Source organism: Falco biarmicus, chromosome 5 (assembly GCF_023638135.1).
Source record: "Falco biarmicus isolate bFalBia1 chromosome 5, bFalBia1.pri, whole genome shotgun sequence".
NCBI classification, from domain to species: domain Eukaryota; kingdom Metazoa; phylum Chordata; class Aves; order Falconiformes; family Falconidae; genus Falco; species Falco biarmicus.
The window spans coordinates 12,191,495-12,210,183 of record NC_079292.1 but is presented as its reverse complement, the minus strand read 5'-3'; the positions used below and the strand labels follow the sequence as shown (position 1 = coordinate 12,210,183).

Genomic DNA, 18,689 nt, shown 5'->3' with positions numbered 1-18,689 from the left:
CCTTGTTATTGCTTATTCACAAAAGGATAATATTTTGTCTTATGCAAACACAGGTAAAAGGTCACTGGAAAAAATCCAGTCTATTACAAACTGGAAAGAGCCTTATGATGGGGGGAAAAAAACCACCAGTAAATTACTTGGAGATAAACAAAATGAAAGGTAATCAGGCCTTCGAGACATACAGTCAATAAGAGAAAGGAACTTGCTCATGAATTGAAGTGACTTGCATCAGTCTATAACTAATTCAGTCCATCAATACTGCAAAAGCAGAAGTTCTGATTGAATTTAAGGAGGCATTTTTAATATGTCAGTCAGTGAAACTGGTCGCTCAGAGAAGTTCTGTAGTCTCCACCTTTGGTAGGTTTCGAGATCAGATGGCAACCTAGCCCAATGTCATCGCAGAGGTGGCTTTACGGAAGAAGTTGGACTAGAGACCTCCTGAAGTCCCTTCTGACCTGAATTACCCTGTGATCTTATGAAGATTACCATAAAAACAGAGAAAAAGACTCCACAACCTGCCCCTGTAACTTAACTGGTAAGATAGCAATATAGGTATCTATCTATCTATCTATCTACATATACAGAGATCTATAGATCTCTGTATTTTAAGGAATGAACCAAAGTTGATTACAACCTAATAAACTGGAGCAACAGAAATCAAATTTGCTTGCCTAATGTGAACACTCATTCCGGCGCATATTTCTATTCAGTAGCTTTTGACACTTTGCATGCTATCACCTTTGAAGTATTTACATCTGACTGCAGAAACAGTCCGTTCATGCCTGTTTTCATTTTTGTTCCTTCTGCTTTCAACTTTTTTTTTTTTTTTGAACTTGCACACTACTAGCACCTCCTGCTTTTTCAAAGGAAAAATACTGAACAAAGTTCACTGGCTACAGAAGATTCTTCTCCAAGAAACATCATGTAGCGGTTACAGCTGTACAGTACTGCAGACATGGTATCTGAAATCAAAGCAACTCCTCCATGACATTTAAAGCCACTGAAAAAGTTCCTCCATTTTAAAGTAAAACCCAATAAACATGACATATGAAAGATCCACTAACATAAATATGCAAAAGTTCCAGCACTCCGTTTTAATGTTTTTTTCAAAGGCTACAAGCTGTTTCAGGACAGAAACATACATGCAGCTGCATAAATCTGCAACTGCATTTACATACCACTGTATATGAGGGTGTACCATTTAATGTCTTGGACATATGCTGCACCACTTCAGAAAGCAAGGTTCATTTACATCTATGTCCACAGGAGGGAGACCAGAGCATTAGGGAAAACAAATCTTGTTTTCTACAAATACAAAAGATGCAAAATCCACTGTTCCTTGCTAAAGTTGAAGACAAATTAAATGTATTGGTTCATCTTACTGCAATCTAAAAATGTACACAGAAGCTGTAGTGATAACCATCCAGATAAAAGATCTGAAGAATCCTTTTGTCATTTTGACGAACCATGCAGACATCCACATTTCAGCCATCTGGCTTGCAGATGACCTTCTTGTCCAAGAACCTGTGAAGTCCTTTTGCATGGCACAGTTTGCCACATGACATTTCCCATATTGAACATGATACTCAAGTCACAATCAGTAAGTAAAAGAAAAATAAATCTTAAAAGTCATATAAATAATTTATTAATTAAGCATGATGTCTGTTCCAACTATGTCTCCTGCCAGCACCTAAATATAAAGCAAGGAATTCGCTGGTCTCACACAAATGAAGTGGGGGGTTTTGTTTGTTTTTATCTTTAGGTCTCCCAGCTTTTATGTTAAGGCTGGAGAAAAAGACAAAACCAAAAGGTTTTTCAGTTTTTAGGGTGATCCAAAACTTTGTATGTGACATCCACACAAAGGTACAACCAGAGGTTCTTACAGGCTCACTTCATCTTCATTCTGTCAAAAAAAACGGGCAAAACATAACCACAAGTGAGCAAGATGAGTGGAACAGTCCTAAAAGCCATAATTTGGAGCCTCCTACCCTGGATAACCACAAGCCATGATAAAACCAGGTGATAACAGCGATACCTAGCTATGTCACCAAAAATGTCCCAAGTACCTGTCTGTTATCACTAAGCTGAATCTGCAGTGCAGGATTCACCACACTTGACAAACACACATTCTTATGTTTGGGATCATGCTCTCAAGCAAAAGTTCATCTTCCTGGAAAATTCCTGAAGAAGGAGGAGAGGAAGAGATGACATCTTCCATCTAGACCCAGGTTTCTGTCCACTGGGGAGATATCTATAGAAAACTCAGTATTTCGGGTTGGTGATCTTGAGAAATACAAGATGTATGTGAAGTCTCATGACTGGATGTATGTTTATTAACTACACCAGTGTATTACTAATATAAAAAATACAGTAGGTAGAAAACATTTTAACCTTATGGTTTAGTCTCAATCTTTTACTGAGACCCCAAAGCAAGGAAAGGATGCTACAAGACACTAATATTTTAGTTTATTGATCCTCAAACTGAACACTTCTTCAGATAATCAGGAAGTCTCTTTGGAAGCTTTTGGAGCCAGTTTCACCACTCCAGTGCTGTACATCAAAAGCCTGAAACTGAGAAATGAAGCGGTAATAGTGTGTCCACAGCAAGACAATGAAAGCTACTTGCCCATTTTATGGTTTATTGGGGTTTTAAGTGGTGAAGTGGGAAACACTATACATCAAGTAGTAGTGGAAGAACATACTTTAGTGTACTGTGAGCTGCAAGATGCTTTTTCCAGGCATTATCTGCTGGAGCAAGTAGGAGAGTCCTCAACCTTCCTGAAGCAGAACTTTTTAGGAGAATGGAACATACAGCTCTAGTAAGAAGGCTGAGCTGGAAAAGCTGACATCTTTGTTTCAGGTTCCCTAGTTTTAGGCTTTATTGCCAGTTCTTGTACCTTCCTGCTTCTGAACTCTGTTTGCATGATTGTTTTAAAATTAAAAACCAGCATCTATGTAAGTTGTACAGCACGCAGAGGTGGGAAGGTAGACAGCTACAAAGCCATCTTCATATGACTAGAAAAATACAAAGAATACGATTATAAAAGGGATTAACATAAAAATTAACAATAGGGATGGCAGTACTCTATGCTATGACATTCCCAATTATCCTACACTGTCCTCCTACATCCTCACTCCACCACATTTTTACAAGCAAGTTGGCTTAGCTAAAAACACGCACACTTGGACGTAAAGTAGAAAAAAGAAAAGTTATTCCCATAATCAGAAACTTCTCAGACCGTTCTCAACTTTACTTTCAAAGTGGGGGTAAAGTCTGCAGTCCAGAAATTCAGCACATACATGTGAAATCTACTCCACCTTTCTAATGAAAGGGCAATTCCCTGTCATGTAATGCCAATCCCGTTCAAATAACCCATAATCAGGGTAAACTAGTGGCAATGATAGGAACTTTAATATACTTGGGATAGAATGTTGCTGATATAATGCTAACAGATTTCAGTGCAGGTTTTGTTTCTGTTTTACGCAACCGCTGCTCAGGTGACATTCCAAGACACCACAAGACACTGTCAGAATGCCTCCGTTAAAAATAGCACCTAATGTGGTTACTGTCCCCTAGTATTTTATACCTCTGCCCAGAAACTGTGATTAACAGTTGTGAGCCTGTCAGTACCACCGTATGGTCACTACTAACTGGGAAAAGTACAATCATCAACTTCAGTATCTGGACTCCTTCCTCCTACCAAAAGATCTGATGAACAAGACTCAACACCTACATTCAAAAGCCACTCTTCCAAACTCACAGAACTCACGTATTTACCATGCTTTTGACTTCTCCTTAAATCAGATAAGAGGAGAGAAGAGATTTATGGACATAGCCCAGATGAATACAGTGCTTTGGTAAATGTAATTTTGCATGTAATTTTTTATATTTAGTCCCTCTGTATTGATGTTTGACCAACATGATAAAGTAAGTCTTTCTGTCCTGAGTTCATGGTGCTAGAATAAAAAACGCTCTGAAAGGCATGAAATATAATAGAGCATAACATCACAAGGTATTTTTTTTGCTCTGAGGTGGATCAAAGATCTTGACTCAAGTAGCATTAAATTCTTTCATTTTCTTGGCCCAGTCATAAAATGCACTGTAGCGCTTTAACTTTTCCTGGGCTATTTACCATTACTGAAATGTACTGTTTGTAATTTGGCATGGTTAACTATCACACAATGATGTCAAGGTCTCTGAAATTATTATGTGGCAGTACAGACCTACTATCTTATCAGCAGCAATAAATATCTTGCTAAAATTGAGGTGTTACACAATTGCTTTATTCTGAGTATGCAACCTGAAGAGAGAACTGGGCAATACTGCGATGAAAATTTTCCCCCTCTATTATTGTCTTCTCAAGAGGGCAAAACAGACCAAAAATTTCATCATGAAACCATTTCTGATATTCCTCAAAACTGCTCTGAATGTAAGCATAAGTGAATATACATAGTCAACTTAGTATCAGACCTGAGCAGTGATTGTATTTTCATGTATATGCATTCATGTACATTACAGTACGCTTCAAGCTCAACTTTTAATCTGTACAATGACAAAAGACAGTTAAAGGTCTAGTTCTTATAATACTCACCCTGAAAAAAAAAGAAAAAAGAAAATCAAAAGACTTTCTGAAGACTTTCCTTTAAACATACATAAGATTCATAATCATTTTAGAGCAGAAACACTGAAGACAGGCTTGGTCATTGACCAGGACTTAATTTTGCCAGACATTTTAGAAGTGAGAGAAAAAAAGCCACACACAACAAAATCAAACCTCCATATATACCATACAGAACAAGAGACAAAGAGCTTATATCAAAATAAAGGAGGTTTCAGTCATTCACCTATTTGTACCTTCTTCTAACAAAGAGCTATTGGCATGAAACATCAACTCAAAATACTCTGCTTACTGGAAAAGCCATTAGGTTTCTTTTACTCTATGTAAACAAAAACTTGGAGCATGTCATTGCTAAAATCCATATTTACTGAACAACCTATGACATGCAAACCTTAGCAGCAGTAATTTGGTTATCAGTTGGCCATGCCTTCTCCCTAAAAAGAAATCATAGCTTAACATTAATAAAACCAGTGTACCTTTAAGAAAGCACTGCAGGTTAAGAGATGTTAAAAAAAAAAAAAAAGACTGCTTAAATATTTCCAGGCCTTACAAAAGGATATAGTATATAATTTACATTTTGGAGCAAGAGGGAGGTGAATGATGCAAGATAAGCAGAACAAATTTTTCAAGGTAGCATTCACTTAAATGAAGCATTCAGGCTACAGTAGCTCTACAAAGGCTATACAGAGCAGGTCTTACAATGCCTTGTTTTTTTCACCTAGCCATGACGTTGCTCCTTACTCCTCTTTCAAAACTCTTCAGCTAGCACTTATGCTTTCATACTTCACGTTCTCATCAACAAAACTGTTTTTACAGCCATCAGTATGCAGTTCCCAATTGTAATTTAGCAAAAATATCGGAAGTTACTCTACTGAATACTTTCTCCTCAGTACTCTATCCTATTGCAAAGAAACCACTTACCTACTCCAGTCTTAAGCACATCTTCTTTCTTAGACTACATTTCAAAAATGAGTTTATTTCTCGTTAGTCCTCCCCCACTCCATGCATGCTTCATGAATCACACCAAAAACATTGCAAGTTTCTGTGTATCATCTCCAGATGACATGAAATAAAAAAAGTCTACTGGCTGTCCTGACAGTGCAAAGGATAAATAGTAAACCCTACCTTACATGCAAGTGAAGTATTCTGCTCTGCATTCACACACATTCCAGTTGACAGAGGACAAAAGAGAAGCATCATTCTGGTTCTTAAAAGCTGAGACAGCCAAATAATGGGAACCTTGTTTTTAACACCTGCGGTAAACTGATAACACAGGAAGTACTCTCACAATAACCTCAACTCAGTGACAGTTCTGATGCTCTCCTACAGAACGTCCTGCCTGCTCTGATGAAATGGGTGAAATGGGACTGCTGTGCCACATAGAGGCTGTGTTTTGTTCCCTTATCTTCACAGAAGATGCTTTGATGCATTTCATCCCCCTGTTTCAGAGCACAGTGGAAGAAGCCCACAAGAAGCAGCAGCTGCTGCCTGCTCAGATCTAACGATGGAGTGGTATACACAAATGTCAAATACTGGAAAGGAATAAAGGAGCACAAAGTTTTTTGAAAAATCCAGACCTTGTCATCTAATTTCTACTTTTGTTTGGTACAAATATGACATTTCTGATTGTCAATTTATACTTTCATTTGAGAAAGATTACTATTGTGAAAGTGAAAAAACCACAACTGGACACTATATCTGATGCATGGAAGTATAACTCATATGTTAGCACAACGTCTCAGGAAACAAAGATAGCAAACAAATATTTGTATATAAAGACCAACTATGCATAACATACTCTAAGCTTATAAAGTTTTGCCCTTAAAATTCCCATCTCTCGTGTCAGAACCCAAATTCCACCCCCCCCTTCAAATTTTAGCCAAAGGCTTTTCCAATTGTAAACCTGCAGCTTTGTACTCTGGCTTACATTTTCAAACACCCAGGACAAAGTTTAATAATGCAAAAACTTCTCCCATTTTTAAAAGCAGGATGTTTACCCCACCACCCAGCTATCTGACAGCAAGAAGTGTAATTATTTCAGAGTCTGTAGCTTTCTCTTCTTTCATGAACAATTTTTAACCTTTCTGATAAAAATAAATGAATGGCATTTAAATTTGGTACTAGATATTAGTAGCATTTCAGCACAACTATGTTTCCTCCTTGTGTATCAGTACTATGCTCACAGTGAGGTTCAGGCCCCAGAGTAATTGAATTCTATTAATAACAACCAACAGGCCTCCAATTCTGTTCTTTTTAGAGGGTTAGACAGTTCACATATCTCAGGTAATGCGATAACAAGAGCTGTGGTGTAAAAAATGAGTTTCAGTTAGTTGAAAAACAAAGTTTCAATTGGACAAAAAAATATCTTGTTTTTCTAGCAGAGGGAAGACATCTTATCCTGGGTCAGGCCATAATTTCTTTCTTTTTTATGCAAAATGAAACACTGCATCAGACTAGGCAACTACAGGTATCTCACAATGCTCTTCTTCAGACTGCTGAGATACAAAGGGTAATTCATGAAACAAGCTGTTACTTGTTTTTAAAAGGAGATTTTATCTCCTTTTAATCTGGATTATTTGAGATTGCACTGGAATATATGTATTTTATTTACAGAGAAGTTTTCTTTTTCCATTGGAGGCTAGCTATATCCCTTTCACACGCAGTACCTACAAAAAGCTAAAAAGGAGGACATGAATTTAAATAAAGAATAACTGATTTAATTTACATCCTTTTAGAGAAGAGGCAATATGATTTTGGAAAGGCAGAGGACGTATTTCTTCCCCTTATACTGCAGTCAACTGAAGTATTACGATTAGTTTTTATCTTAAATTTATATCGTCAGCTGAGGAACGTACTTAAAATTTGATAAAACTGATCACAGCCTTACTCAGATGAATGACTACAGTAGGAGAAATAAATATCTGGACACTAATCTCTCCTTATACAGACAGCAGCGAAGCTACAAAAAAGCTAATGAAGTGCACATCATCTTAATCAACAACAGCTACATCTATAGATATGTTGCAATATATTAGTATTACATTTTATGCTGTATTCACAGACTTGAGGTTTTCTGGTACCTGCAAGTAAGGTTAGGGTCAGCATTCCTTGATAGAAGCAGTTCTACAGTCTTCAAGATGTTTTCCTCTGAAGCATGTGCAGTACATGCTGCCATCAGCACCGTGTACTTATCTGTTTTGAAACTTGCAGTTAGAGAATTACATACGTAAATGTAAATACCATGCTAATCCAGAAGTTCCTTTAAAAGCCCTTACATTTACTAGAGTTGTTAATTGTGTTCTGATACTCTTTTCTAAGTATCTTAAGAGTAAAAAACCTGTTTTCCTTCTGAGAACTGAAGACACTCAAAAAGATGAGAGTGAATGGCACTAGTAAAGCATCCATTCCTACTGAAGTTTAGGACACTTCTTAGGTACCCAAAAAACCCAGTAGAAGCTTATCTATAGATGTTTATTTCTCAAATCTTGTTCCACACCAGTAGATTCACTCCCTGTTCCTCCCCACCTCTCCCCAAAACACAGTCAAGGGAAGAAACAGCTTACAGGAAGTTAACTGCAATGGATAAAAGAAGTGCATGAAATGTATTATAAGCACACAGCAGCATCAATTTTAGGGAGAAAGAGGCCCATAAAAAGGACAGTATAAGTAACAGGCTTTATTATATAGGGCTTCAGGAAAAAAACTAAGTTCGCTCAACTAGACTACCAGGGTGCAGCAGTGGCAGGAGGAGGATTAGAAATTTTAGATGTGGATTTAAAGAACATCTGCACAGTCCATAAAGGAGGAACCAGTGTATTTGCTCCAGCTTTGAGGCCAGCTGGTGTTACATGCCACCTTTGCTCACAAATCAGAACTGTAAACCACTGCTGTTTGCCCACAGAACAGGGTAGATTTCCTTTCCCATGGTTGTCCTAGAGAGATATGGGAAGCAGCACACCTCAAGGACCTCAGTGAGTTAGCTGGCCCTAGAGTCTATTAGAAGACTGCCATTTGAGTAACTGCCTGTTTTGCTTATTGCACAAACTTGTTCACAAGTTCAAACATGCCTTTAACCATCTGTTTTAACAAGTATACTTTTAGCTGTACCTACTTCAGACCATACCATGAAGTGTTACAACATACTTTCTTTCTTTTAGAAGTTTTAAGACCATGTATACATTAACACCTTTATTGCTAACTGAGGTCAGATTTTATATTTAAACATAAGAAGTTTGTTATATACTTTATCCCCCTCTGCCCCACTTTATTTCTCACCACTTCTTCTCCCCCACCCCTCCAACCAAAGACCTTAGTTTTGCATTTAAGTTTGTCTGGGTTTTAAATACACATTTTCAACTACCTCATGTAGAAGTTCTAACACACACATAAATCAGTATGTTAAATGAAAAACTATGTTTCAGAGTCACTTAAACTCCTAACAGTAATCAATTAACATTTCAGTAAATTATCTGATACACTGACAGACTTTTACTCAAAATGTTTAACCTGGTTATCAGTAACATGAATAGAAAGATAGCAGGACTTTGAACAAAGGTAGTGATAAGCACCATTAATTTGGGAACGATACTTAAGAAGAACCTGTAGTTATATTTGTATTTGGTATTTCAGGTAGCGAGAAAGAGTGGGAAATTTATTTCTGTTAGTGTTAACTATAGCTCACACATGTCAGCAAGAGAAGAAGGAAGAAACACCTTAAAATTCTCAGGTTTCTCTTGCAGATAAAAACTGGTAAGAGACTGCAAAGAAGATCAGTTTATGTTCAGCTTAGCTGAAACACCCAGAAGAGCCAGTGAATTTACTCCTCAAGGATGTGGCACCAATCTCATCCCATAGTGAATGCTACATCAGCTCCTTGCTCTTCACAACTACCAGAAACGGTTAAATTAAGTAACCACTTACGAAGAATGACTGAAACGTTACAAAAGGGGATTAACAGTATAGCTGTTATTAGGATTCAAAGATTACAGGATAATTAGTATAGGATCACTTATGTGATTGCCTGCTGATGTAAAAAAAAAGCAGCAGGACTAGCGACATTTAGTACCACTTTAGGATGGCACAGTTTTACTGAATGTATGTGGTCTCACATAAATCAACGACTTGCACCGGCGTTCCTGACTGGACAGTACTCTGCTGTGCATATGCCCTAGCTACTGTTTCCCTACACAGACTAACAGAGAAACAAGCCTAGAAACCTGATCCAACCAAGGTGCCACTTAGGGCAAACAGTGGATCGCACACTGAAAAAAAAAAAAAAAAAAAAAAAAAAAAAAAAGCCATGCATGTTGGTTAACCAGTCAGCCGAAACTGCTGTCCACGGCAGCTTCTGCCTCATTTATAGCTCTCTACAGCTATAAACAAGCACCAGGTCCGAGGCGCAAGCTGCCACAGCTGTAGGCAGCCACATGGAAGTTTTCTGAAGTTGGCTACAAGGCCAGTTATTCAAGGGCATGATTGCTTTTGGTGTAGACAACCTACTGCAATCTCATACTCTGATCAGCTGCTAAGAAGTTCAAGAAAATTTTCAGAGCCAGATTTGTACCATCAGCATTTCAGTCTACTACTATTACAAATACTGGCAAGTTAACCACAGTTTAAGTAGGAAAAAGTTATTATTAAGCCATAAAAATTGACAGAGGAACTGGTATTACTTAGAAGCTCCACTGAACTCTTGCAGAAAAAGGTGATCTAGCAACACACTGAAAAAAAGTTTTCACTTAACAGAAAAATTCTCTTGTTTCGGAGAAGTCTACATTACTTTCCCATGAACTGGAAGCTACCTGTTGTTTTGGATTCTAGCTGGTTTCTGCATGTGCGTACTTCATAACAGCATGTAATAAAGGAAGTTTTAACTATATAACTTTATCCTACAATTCCTGAACAAGGAAGTAGTTGGGCCTGGGAGTACTTGGGGTGGGGGCTGGGGAGACAGATTGAGGAAAAACAAGAAAACCCATCAACTGATTCCAGATCAGTTCCAAGAACACAATTTTTACTTTAAAACTCCTACTTTTCCTTCAAAACTGTGAAAGCTACTCTAGGTCTCAGTTCCAATGTGAACTTTGATTTTTTCCGCCCTACATATGTAAAAAGAGAATAAGGATAGGACAATGTCTGGTACTGAACATTCCTGGCCAGTATTTTTCATTTACATCTTACCTATTTCAAAAGATGCATTAGCACCTCTGTCCAGAAGAAGACGCACTACTGCAAAGTCAGCCACACTGGCAGCACACATCAGGGGAGTCCATCCAAACTGAAAGCCAGATTCTACGCCTATACCTGTCAAAATTTAAGACACTGAAATCATAAAACTGCACCACAATAAACATGCTTTTTATAAACCTTACTCTCAATATGTATCATTACAAAGGTTACACACTGTTTCCATTTAGTCCTAGGGAGAAAAGTTTTTTATACCATTTCCATTTTTGTAATACACTTTATCTAGAACATCAGAAAACTTCTAAAACTGACAGCAAGGAAGCTCAATTCTCAATCCAAGAAGTTAAGTACCACAGAAAGACTACGTTTAAGAAAATGTAACCAACAAATTTAAGTTTCAGGGAAGTGCACAGAATCTCTGTTTTCTCCACTTATGTGTAATCGCTTTCTTCAATCAAAATTAAAAATTTTGATTCCTGCCAAGCCAAGTGGACTGCTGTGGCAGCAAACTGTTTGTCAATCAATTAAGATCATAGTGACTAGGGTTTTCCTGCTCCACATTTCCTTTAATTCTCTGCCTTGCAATATCATTAACTAACAGATACAAGTTTTGCATACAGTACTAACAAAATATTAGTTAGACAGAAAGAAGAAATAGAAGATTATTCAAGATTCAGTCACAACCACCGGATCTGTTTGTTACTCTTTGTAATAGCCATGTCTTCCTTTGCGGCTAGAAGTAAGCTTGTCAGACAGCCTCCCCCAAATTCACCAAGAACCAAGTACCAGATCAAGACAGTGTTCTAACAACTTTCAAATAAAAATCTCTCTACATTTTTGCAATAAGAGGAATCATCTTTCCTTCAATTCTTCCTCAAATATTACTTCCTCCAGAACAGTTTCCATCAGCTGGTTCCAACTTAGTCCAACGGTGATTATGGATAATCAAAAATACTTCCTTACAAGAGACAGCTCTGAAAAAAAATCAGAACTGTCCTAAGAAATTTGTGACAGTCAAGCTACATGCATACCTTCTCATGCAAAATTTGTATTTACTTTCCCTGCCTTGGTAGTTTGTCAAAGACATGCTCAAGTCAGTGTAGCAACCTACAGTCATTCAGGCTAAGGGAGTAAAAGGTCACTGCTCTTGGATTGGTTCTTCAACTGTTTAAGATCACTGGAACTGTAGAAGCAATCAGAACAGAGGTAACATTCAATGAAAGCCAGGTGTTGAAGTGTTCTAACACCTCTAACACCTGCAAGCCACAGAATTCATGATCAAATCTTAGTAATGCATACATACTAGCTGCAGTCCTTACTGTCACAGCATGCCAGTTTGTCTGCAGTATACAAACTGTTTCATTGAAGCCCACAGCCAAGTTCTACAAGGGGAGCCAGCAAGCATCCCTTAGAAGTCGTATCTGAACTTCCATGTAGATGAGTCACTTCAAGAACTTAGAAAGTCTTGATATCCAATAGTCCACTGAAGTAACACTAGCAAGAAAGGAACACCAGAAAACTGGCACTCCGTCAGCCTTAAGAAGTCCCTTCTCCTCTTAAGAAAAGCAGTCCATGTAACTAGATCTCCCATTTGAAGCTTTTTATTTTACTATGCATCTGAATAATAGTGACAAAAGATCTATTTTGCAGGCATATAGAGACTTAATAAACTCTAAATACTGGAAGTACAATGGTCTAAGCTGTGTTACAGCTTGTTTGTTCTGTGTGGTCTCCTGCCATCTTTGTAGTGACTGCCTTGAAGTACTACACAGTGTGAAAGTCACAATGCAAACCAGCTTGAGTCCTAAAGGAAGACAAAGAAAGGACAGCTGAAACTGTAATGGTTGTGTTGCTTCTTGGCTCCATGGTTATAGTTGCTGACTGAACCAGAAACGTCTCCCCTTGGTTACTACTCAGACTCCCTCATTACATGAGTTGTTCTTGAAGTAAATTGTGTTAGTTTAGCATTTAAAAAGGGCCTTAAGAAGGGCCTGAAAAAATTTTTTAGTGAAAAATCAGGCCATATCCAATAGCCAGAGAGAGGCAAGGCTGCTGCAGCTCCACAACCCCAGGTCCAACCAGTGTCAGTGCTGTGCGTGTGTTCATAGCAGGCACACACATACACACACACCACACACAAAGACAGACAGTGCACTCGTATGAACACCAATAGCACCAATGGTCCCATCCTGCTCCCCTCTGGGGCAGATCTACCTCCTCCAGCTACTGGCATCACAGACAGACCAGGCCTCTGACCCCTGGACCCAGCTCCTGTAGCTGACATATCCTTTCACTCACTCCTGTCTCTACAGTCACTGCCACCCAGATGCAAGGGCCCTATGACGGCCCTGGGAGTTCCTTCCTCTGAGTCCATAACTTGGGCTCCTGCCACCCCTTGGGCTTCTCTGCTCCCCTGGGCTGGTGCAGATGTGTCTGTGATGGACTGATTGCTTCCATGATGGGCCCTGGGTTCCTCCACCTCCTTTGTGGGCATGAGCAGAGGAGCTTTTCAGTCACATAATCTCACAAATTATGTCTAGGAGGCAAAGCAGATACAATGCTTTCTTACAATCTGAGTTACAGATAAATATTCTCCTCTAACTAGGAATGCGGAGAAATACGTTCCAGACCCAGATGAACTCTACAGCAGAAATCACATGAAGCATGTAAATAAATGGTGAAGCAAAAGAACAGCAAAGGAAGAATTATGCTCTTTCTGTGATTACCACAGTTCCTCTCATATTGCTTTCAGATATTTTGTTGACTGTGGCTAGTGATAGTTATGGTATAGAGGCTGGTTTTACACAGAAAATGTAACCTCAATTTCAAAAAGGCTAACAAGGTAATGTCCAAAAAACTACAACCAACCTCTGTCTACAGCTTTCTATGGTGAAAAATTCCATGCTTGATACCAAAAAAATAAGGTCTTGAATAGTTTAAGAACAGCTCTTCATATTATAATCCATTTACATTCACACCCAATTTAGCTGAGGAAAAAGTTCTAAAACACTCGATTCTAGAAGCCTTCTCTCTCATAGACATATTGATTTAAGTCTGTCAGCAGTTTGTGCTGTGGTTCCACAATACCTTAAAACTGACTTACACCAGATCTGCTGCTGTCTCCCACTGTTGGGCCAGCTATGGTTCTCATCTGACTCAGCCTTCAGAGTTCCTAGACTGGTTGAAAAATTATTTGTGCACACATCCCTCTCACTCCTATAGTTTATTGATACTTTCATTCCCTGCACCAGCTCACAAAAGATCAGATGAGCTTCAGCACTCATGCAAAGACAGGAGTGGAACTGACTGCTGAATGAAAACTGGCAAGAGGATTTGACTAGCTCCATCTTTGATCAGCCTAAACTGTCATGAGGTCCTAACTTTTAATTCCATCTGAGGAAAATGAACATATTAATTATATGGTGTTAAATATTCCACTCCCAAAGCAGACCAAAATGCTCGTCATCTTTGACCCTACTACTTACATTACTTTTTGTGACACATACTTCAGAAGCTTACAGAATCATAGAATGGTTTGGGCTGAAAAGGACTTTAAAGATCATCTAGCTCCAACCCCCGTGCCATGGGCAGGGACACCTTCCACTAGACCAGGCTGATCAAAGCCCCATCCAACCTGGCCTTGAACACTTCCAAGGATGGGGCATCCACAACTTCTCTGGGAAACCTGTGCCAGTGCCTCACCACTCTCATAGTGAAGAGTTTCTTCCTTGTATCTAACCTAAATCTACCCTCTTTCAGTTTCAAGCCATTCCCCCTTGTCCTAGCACTACAAGCCCTTGTCAAAACTCCCTCTCCAGCTTTCCTGTAGGCCCCCGTCAGGTACTGGAAGGCTGCTCTAAGGTTTCCCTGAAGCCTCCTCTTCTATAGGCTGAACAATCCCAGGTGTCTCAGCCTGGCCCCACAGGAGAGGTGCTATAGCCCTCTGGTCATCTTTGTGGTGCTCCTGGACTTGCTCCAACAGGCCCATGTCCTTCTTATGTCGGGGGCCGCCCTAAGAACCAAGTTGTTCTTAGTATGTTGCCATTTTATAGTCGGGGTAAGAGAAGACATTGCACTTGTTCATTTCCTAAAGGAGCTCTGTACAAAGATTCTTAAGGCAATGGCTAAGCAAGCCAGAAGACAGGCTCTCACACTGTCTGCAAGAATGGCCCCAGCTGTTGCTAGGTAATCCACTTCCAACACAAACTCTGAGTTTGGTTGAGTGCTGGTAGCGAGCCTCCTACAAGCTCTACTGAACATACACTAAAGGCAACTTTGGAGGCAAAGATTTAATCTGACTGAGCACCCATGCTCTGAAGGACAATGTTACCTTTCTTCAGAAAGGCCTCCTATTAGAGAGGCACTGTGTTCTACTGCTTTGCAGGACAGCACTGCATGGGTCAAAATTTACTGTTAATAGTATTTTCAGGAAATCATAGATTCTCTTGTGATAATACCTTGTGCATTTCAGGAGACAGGCCACTAGACTACAGGAATCTTTGGCCTGACCTTATGCTCTTACAGACATCTATCATTGTCTTCCGACAGCACAGAACTGCTCAGTATGTACCAGGCATTAACACAGAAAGTGAAATACTGCAGTATGACTACAATAAAGCAATTAAAAATGGAGGGCTGCTACAAAAAAAATTAAGCAATCTGATGCACAGACACCCCTAAACACTCTACCTATAAATAAGAACATATTTTCTCAAAGCAAGGGAGAAGATGCATTTTACTCTGTATTACATCTCTATGTTTCATCCTGTGCAATATTTTTTACTTATTTTAAAAAGAAAACCATTCCCCCACTGTAGTGACAAACAGTATTCTAAAAGGGCAAGTAATGTAATTGTTTAAAAACTCATAACAAAATCACTGCTAACTAGGAAACTAATTTTGTCCAGCCATAAAACAGTTTTTTCTTGGAGAACAAGCTCTTGGCTACCATATTCTGCTTGCTTGCCGAAGCAGAACTTCCTGACAATTATCACTAGGCAGGTCAACTCAGCTATGTGGTTTTTGATTGCTGTGGATGCTTCAATAAGTGATCCAATCCTCCTAACACTGAGTAACAGAAACACATTACAGACAAATACTGAGTAACAGAACAGGAAGAAAAGCTTTTAGCGTTAAGACAAACTACTTTTTAGAGAGAAATGCCACATAAACCCTATTAGACCTTTCAGAATCACAAAATCTTTGTCCAACTGATGTTGCCAGGACAGCAGTATTACACAGAGCACATACCAGAAACCTAACAGCGCTGTGAGTGACAAAAAAAAAGCAATTTCTTAACTGGGGGGGGGGCATTAAAACAAAAAAAGCCAGTCTCCCCTCCCTACCTCCCCCAGCAACCTTCCAACACCAAAGCAAGACTACCCACTGAATTCTCACTCTCAGTTTAAACCACCTCAAATTCAGTAATTGATATTTTCAGGTTAAGGATGCATCTGAAAACAAAGTTTATTTCATACATTTCATAGTTCACACATTATAGTTTTCTCAATTTTCAGGGCTCCTGACTGACAAAGGGAATATAAATTAGAAGGAATTTGCTGGAATACTGCATGCTGAGTCACTGAAAAAGTAATTCCATCTTTAAAGTAAGAGCTTATATCATGTATTGGAAACATTCACATATCCCTACATGCACTTGACACGTTATTTTAAAACTAGAAACTCTGAAGCTTTAGAGTTCTTGCCAAGTTCAATTAAAAATATTCAACTACATAAATGACTGTCCTCACCGGAGTTTAAGAGTTCTTCAATTAATGACACATCACCACAAAACACAGCCTTCTTTAAAGCTTCATTCTTGTTCGCCTGCAACATTTGATCCAACTCCTAGATCAGCAAAGAAAAGTTAAGTCAAAACCTAGTAAATGTTTCACAGTAAAAACTTGGTTTCAGTATCGAAGCACTAGTGATCTCTGTAAGGACAAAGCAAAGGAGGGGTGGGAGAGGAGCAAGGTAAAACTTTCCTTCTTCTATACACCTGCTTAGGCTCTACTGTAAAACTGAAGTTTTAAAATTAACTTTTCAGAAAGTTTCCATTCTTTGAAAACGTAAATAACTTCTTTCTCAACAGATCTGCTATCTTCCTACACTGCTCTCAGTTTTTCCTAACGGTAATTCATTTAAATTAAAATTCTTTTTCATCTTCTGGCACTTGAAAAACATAGCAACACATTTCTGTACCTTTTTTGTACATTTCACAGGTTGCATCAAAAAATGTATCAGACATAAAAGTTAGACTTTGGGGCATCGGAGCTCAAATGACTAGCTGTGTGCCTTAGTACAGCATGAATCCATCGCTGGAAAGGGTTACCGTTCCTCTTTTCTCCTACTCCTGTGTGACAGCAGTGTTTGTGTTGCTGCATCATAAATGATTTGGCTGAAAAATACCCTGACCAGAAGGCTAGTTTATGCATCAGGCAGTTCCCTGAATCAAGTTCCTTTCAAAAGCATCACAGGGTTGTTCTCTATTAAAGCTGCAAATGCAGCTGAAGATTGGTGGTGGTATTACCTTACATTATACAAAACATACCCAAGTACTTCATACAAAGCACTTACATACAATGCTAAGTGGAGGACTATTCACTAGTTTCTTTGTTGACAGAAGCGGGTATGGGAAGAGAAGTTGTATTTCATGTTAAGTTTTGAAATCATAACATGACAACTCAGACTTACACAATTTTCCCCAGCACACTGTAGTCTATCTTTCCAACACCTTTTGTAAAGATTTTAGTAAATGCTCACTGTCTAGAAAACCAGAGGTGAGAAACTGCCAATATAATAATTTAGCCTTATTTTTGTTCTACTCAGCCAATGATTTCCAAATAATGTGCACCTTTGGATAGGAACCAAGTTAAAGATGAAACCCCCTGAAAAACTGACCATAACCTTTAGCATGAATATTGTCAATATTCAGTTACTTCCTTCTTCCAATTCCAGGCACGAAACAAACTGATGGCTAAAAAGCCTTGTAGAATCTCCCTCTGCCTCACACAACCATATGCCTCACACCCATTAGATGCGATAAAATCACTTAAACCTTCATATTTGCAAAAAAACGCTCAGAAGTTTAAGATAGACAACAGTTTTATTGGCTCCAGTTGCTCTCAAGTTTATTCTCATACTGACACAGGAACTAGGGCCTGTTATTAAGGGGGAAGAGAAGCGTTTTGAATAAACATTAAGATTTTACATAAGACAAAGCCTCAAAATTTAGGTTTTATTTACTCCTGGGTTGAAGGTACAAGGCTATTACCCTGCTAGGAAATCATCAGAGGAGGCACCAGCCGCAGCCCCTCCCGAGGCCACCCTCCCCAGCCAGGCCCGCCGAGCCCCGCGCCCCTCACCGCGGTTTCAGGCCAACACCGCCCTCCCTCGCCTTACGCCACCCTGAGGCCACCCGGCCGCCAGCCCGCGGGAGCCGGGAGCAGAGGCTCAGCCCCACCTCAGGCTCATGCCTCACGACGCCGATATCCCAGCCGTCCTCGTCGCTGTCGCCGTCCTCGTCGCCGCCCGCCACGACGCGGGACCCCCAGGGCACGCCGGCCATGGCCCCCCGCTCCGCTCCGCGCCGGCCAGTCACGTGGCCCGCGGCGCCCGCGCCGCTTTCCCGCGCAGGAGGGCTGGGCGGCGCGTGGACGGCCCGCCGCGTGCTGCGTGCGCGCCTGTGGGAGTCAGCGGGTGGGCGGTGGGGTCCTCCGCTCCTCGGCAGCCCTGTGAGGGACACACTCCTCTGCGCCTGCTTCGGGGCTGGGTAGCTGTAGTTTGTGAGGTAAAGGTGGTAGCCCGGTCAGTGCGTTACAGTGCTAGGTAAAAGAAACCAAAAAAACCATGGTTATAAGTATATGGGCACGTAACACAGCTTAC

General features: G+C 39.8%; 1 protein-coding gene across 1 annotated transcript in view; it reads right to left on the bottom strand.

Annotated features, from left to right (window-relative positions):
* Positions 1 to 18,372, bottom strand: part of ASZ1 (ankyrin repeat, SAM and basic leucine zipper domain containing 1) — a 42,231-nt gene extending 23,859 nt beyond the window's left edge. The window contains 4 exon segments of the mRNA XM_056341653.1: positions 7,700 to 7,811; positions 10,800 to 10,922; positions 16,556 to 16,652; positions 18,268 to 18,372. Coding sequence (XP_056197628.1) covers positions 7,700 to 7,811; positions 10,800 to 10,922; positions 16,556 to 16,652; positions 18,268 to 18,372 — 437 coding nt within the window.
* Positions 18,373 to 18,689: the final 317 nt, after the last annotated feature.